Source organism: Harpia harpyja, chromosome W (genome assembly GCF_026419915.1).
Source record: "Harpia harpyja isolate bHarHar1 chromosome W, bHarHar1 primary haplotype, whole genome shotgun sequence".
NCBI lineage: Eukaryota > Metazoa > Chordata > Aves > Accipitriformes > Accipitridae > Harpia > Harpia harpyja.
The window spans coordinates 20,163,531-20,167,881 of NC_068968.1; the positions used below are offsets into that span (position 1 = coordinate 20,163,531).

Consider the following 4,351-nt stretch of genomic DNA (forward strand, 5'->3'; position numbering starts at 1 on the left):
ACAATAGGTTCTTCCCCTACAGTGTGGGAGCAGCTCGGAACACCTGGCATTTGTTTTCAAGAGTGACCATTAGAATTTGTTGTGCTGCATGTTTGCCAAGCCTTTGAAGAACTAGTTTTACAAGGTCAGGTTGGAGGATGGCCTTGTGTAGGCCTGGGAAGATGTGGCTGAAGACAGTCAGGAGTATGTGTATGGAATGTTTTTATCTTTAACTGTTCTGAGGACTGGCAAACATCCCAGCTGAGCCAGATATGCGCTCCTGTGTTAGTAGTATTGGCTGTATGCCATTAGTTCTTTCTAGATCTTTGTTGAAACATATATAAGTTTGATCTTTTAGTGAAATAAAGGGAATCTTGCACAGAGAGCTTGAGCGCTTGATTCACTCGCCGCACTACAGTAGGTGAATCTACCAGAACAAGTTGTCCAGGATAGTGGAGTGGGTGTATTGGATCTTTCTTATCTCCCCTTCCTGGAAGTAGGTGTGAGAGACTGAACTGTGATCTCGAGCCATTTGTCTCGAGGATTGCTTGTTTAAGCAGGACATCCCTCTGGCCGCTGAATGCTGAATGCGATAAGGAAGACTACCAGGCCACTGAGGCATCTGAGGGAGGAGTGGGGCTGGAGCCGCACTAAGCATGCAGGAATGTGGAGACTGTCATTGTCATGGAAACTGTAGTCCTTGAGATAAGATACTGGTTTCTGTTGTGATCGTGTGATAGACGAAACCTGCAGCATGTGAACAGTGCATGAACAGTACGTATGTGCATGCATCGGACTGTGCCCTATAAAAAACCGTGGAGACAAGCTGTGGTGTGCACCCACCACCAAAGAATTAGAAGACTGAGGACCAACGGGACGCCGCTGGATCCATGGTGGTGACTATCCTTGCAACCCTATCCCGAGTGCTTGTTGATTTCTGCCTTTTTCTTCCATTCTATCCTATCGCTATTATTTTCTACTTTTGATACTTTTGATAATAAAAGCTGTTTTGGGTATACGGCATTTGACCTCGTTTGTGTCTTAATCTCGCTCTTGGGATCATATCGAAACCTTCCCCGACATTGGATCGGGACAGTAGGGAGGGGGGGCTTTGGGCAAAATGCAGTCAGTATAGGGCATCCATTCACCCCCCAGCGGCTATTTACTTTTGTGACTGCGTGAGATGGGTTAACCCTGGCTGAACGCCAGGTGCCCACCAAAGCCGTTCTATCACTCCCCCTCCTTCTCAGCTGGACAGGTGTAGGAGTCGGTCAGAAAATCAGCATTGTCTCAACACTGTCATCAGGAACATGAACAGTACATTACCTGACAATGGCCTGTTTGGAGTGCAGTGGCCGATCCCAAGAACGGAACGCGCGGTACAAGGCTCCTGGAAGGTACCTGGCTAGAGCCATTAGACTGTCAAAAAGGATGGATTGCAACTGTTGCCATAACATCGATGAAGAAATCATGAACTTTAAATGAACTTTGCTTCATTATAATACCAAAACACACCTCCTGGTCGAAGGCTACCCGCCTCCAAGACTTACCACGCCTCGGACACTGACCCTGCGCCTGCGTGATAGCCTCGCTCGAGAAGGGCGGAGACTCCTGAGGCAGAGGTGGAGCAAGGTGTGTTACTAAGCGTAAAAGATGACTTCTGAACAACGGAAGTTTGGAGCTTCCCCACCAAGGACCACGACGATCGACGACGCAGCATTAGCTGGACCCGGGACCGTTAGGACGTCTTGAGATCAGCGGTGGTAGCTATAACTTCTCTTTCTTCTCTCTCTAAACTTAACTTTACTTTTCTCCTTTCTTTCACCCATCCCTAACTATCGCGTGCCTCTTCACAGGCAATACAATAAAGTTTTACTGTGTGATTATTGCTATCCCCTTTGGTGTTGGTCACCTTAATTTTGCACTTTCGAGATCGTAGCAAACGAACCATCACGAGTCCACCGAGTGGACCGTGACATTAAACTGGCGTCACGGACAGGATCCTGAGAGACAGAGGGGTGCAGGTTTTGTGTGGTTTGTAACAGGGGAAAAACGTTTCGTTCCAGCCGCACCTGGCCCTACACCTGAAAGGGTGAGAGGTGTCCAGAAAGCAAGGGGGGCGATTCGGGATTCCCACGCACTGCACACACCTCAGTGTATTTCACCCCAAACTCGAATTGAGGGCTCTGTCTATCAGGATCAAGTGCAAGGATCTCTTAGTGCAAAAGGGGGAACTGTCCTCATTAGATGAGGTTGACTACCAGGGGAAGTTGAAGGGACAAGCAGAGAAAGTCTGCACTTGTGAGCAACTAAGTTTTGACTCCCCGAAGTGAGATTTTAGTCCCTTTAGCCACTCGGGGAAGAGGAGGGCGACGCAGCAGTTGTTGCGTGTGTGGTGTAACTAAGTTTGACCTCCCCGAAGTGAGTTTGGCCCTTTGCAGCAAAAATGACTGAAAAAAATGGTTATCAAAACTCTCCATCAGTAAAAAATCTTGACTCGTTTTATGCACTCTTGGCAAAGTATGGAGCTCGACCCTCCCCACCTGGGGAAGAGTGGGCTCGAGACAATTGGGCAAATTTACAGAGTGTAACAGACCGAGTGATTTCTATACATAATGAGGCTAGATCACGGTCAGGCAAAGGCAAAGCGATAATCTGTGCAGTTCTTGGAGCCAGCCTGGTCGCAGCAATTGAAGACCGCTATAAGCGGCGTAGCCAGGAAAAACAAATCATAGAATCCCTTGAAAATTTGGTACAACTTTTGCAGAAAACAACCTCCAACCTGGAAGAGCAGGTAGCAGAGAAAGAGAGAGTAATTAGCTTGTACAAACAGCGAGCAGAGGAAAAGGAGGAAGAAAATCGCTGTCTAAAAGATGCCTTGAAAGAAGGACTTTCAAAGTCTGCTAAATCATTGAATGAGATAGACATGAAGATGGAAAAGATAGGTATTCAGCAAATAAGTCAGGTATACCCCCAAAAGGAACTAGAGGAAGCAAGGAGACACTTCAGGGAAAACCCCCAAGTGAGGCCTTTGATTAAAGCAGAATTTGCTTATATAAATGATGAGGATAATGACCCACATATTACAACTAAAGAGATACCATACACTCCCACTGAATTGGCCAAAATGAAAAGAGAATATGGGCGCCTTCCCAAAGAATCCAAAACAGAGTATGTGTGGCGTGTATCTTTAACTGGAGGGGACCATATTCAGTTAAATGAAAGGGAAGCTAGTGGTTACTGGGGCCACGGTGTCTTTTTAACAACAGGGGATAGACGTGCCCCATGGTCCCTAACCCAGCGGGCTGCCTATTGGGCCGGAGGGCTGAACCCCTTAGACAGGGGAGATCCCCTAGCAATCACAGGCACAGCTGATCAATTGCTAGAAAGTGTGCACAAAGCAGCCTGCCTGCAGATGATACATGAAAGGAAGTTAGTTCCCGGATGTGAATCCCCAATTATGTTGCCGGTGAATCCTGAAATCATGACTCCTTTGATAAGGGGACTCCCAGAATCACTCAAATCTACCAGGGTTGTTCTCCAAAGGACCATAGCATCTTTAGATGCTGTAGAAAAGTTGGAGAGCTCTACTAAAGGTAAAGGAGATGAAATTGATGTTGGCACAGGTTCACCTCTCAATCATGGCTTGTCTCCTTCCCACTCAAAGCATAAAAGGATCTGGACATGGGGAGATGTAGCACAAGAATTGATAGATTATAGCAGAAAATATGGTCCTGTGAGAACTTTGGAGGAGAAGTCTAAAGGAATCCGTCAAGTGGGAGCTAAAAATCTACCCCTATCTGTTAGTAAAACTGTAACCGCTCTCACTGACCCCGCCACTGTTGCTGACTACTCCTACTCTAAAACTGGGGGAGGAGGAAGACAACCCCTGACTCGACAACAATGGTGGGCCTTGGGAATTAAAAAGGGAGTTCCCAGAGATGTGATGGATGGTTTACCCCTTAATAAACTGAGTAAACTGATATCAAAGTGGTATGGTCCGAAACAACACCCACAGCACTTAGGGTCAAATAGAGAAATCTCTCCTGTCATGCCCACAGCCCCCCCCGCAGAGAGCACGGGTGACGGGGAAAGTCAGCAGGGAAACTAGAACCTCCGTTCCTTAGCAGTGGGTGGGGGAACGGAGGATGGATTTATATCCGACAGCTCACTAAAACTAACAGAGGAGATTTATTGATTACAGCTATTGTAGGTCCTAAGCGTGCACCCGTAACCTTTTTAATTGACACCGGTGCACAGATCTCCGCCCTGACTGAGGAAGATGCACAGAGGTGTGGGGTGATTCCCTCTAAGCGAAATGTTTGTGTCCTGAATGCTTTAGGGTCAACAGAAGTTATGAAGGTTGTTCCGG

General features: G+C 47.1%; 1 protein-coding gene across 1 annotated transcript; it reads left to right on the forward strand.

The window, feature by feature from the left end:
* Nucleotides 1-2,464: 2,464 nt before the first annotated feature.
* Nucleotides 2,465-3,961, forward strand: LOC128136179 (uncharacterized; the record flags this gene model as incomplete). The annotated part of the gene is made up of 1 exon (XM_052775359.1): nt 2,465-3,961. A coding segment is annotated over one exon (1,497 nt), but the record flags the coding sequence as incomplete, so codon positions are not given.
* Nucleotides 3,962-4,351: the final 390 nt, after the last annotated feature.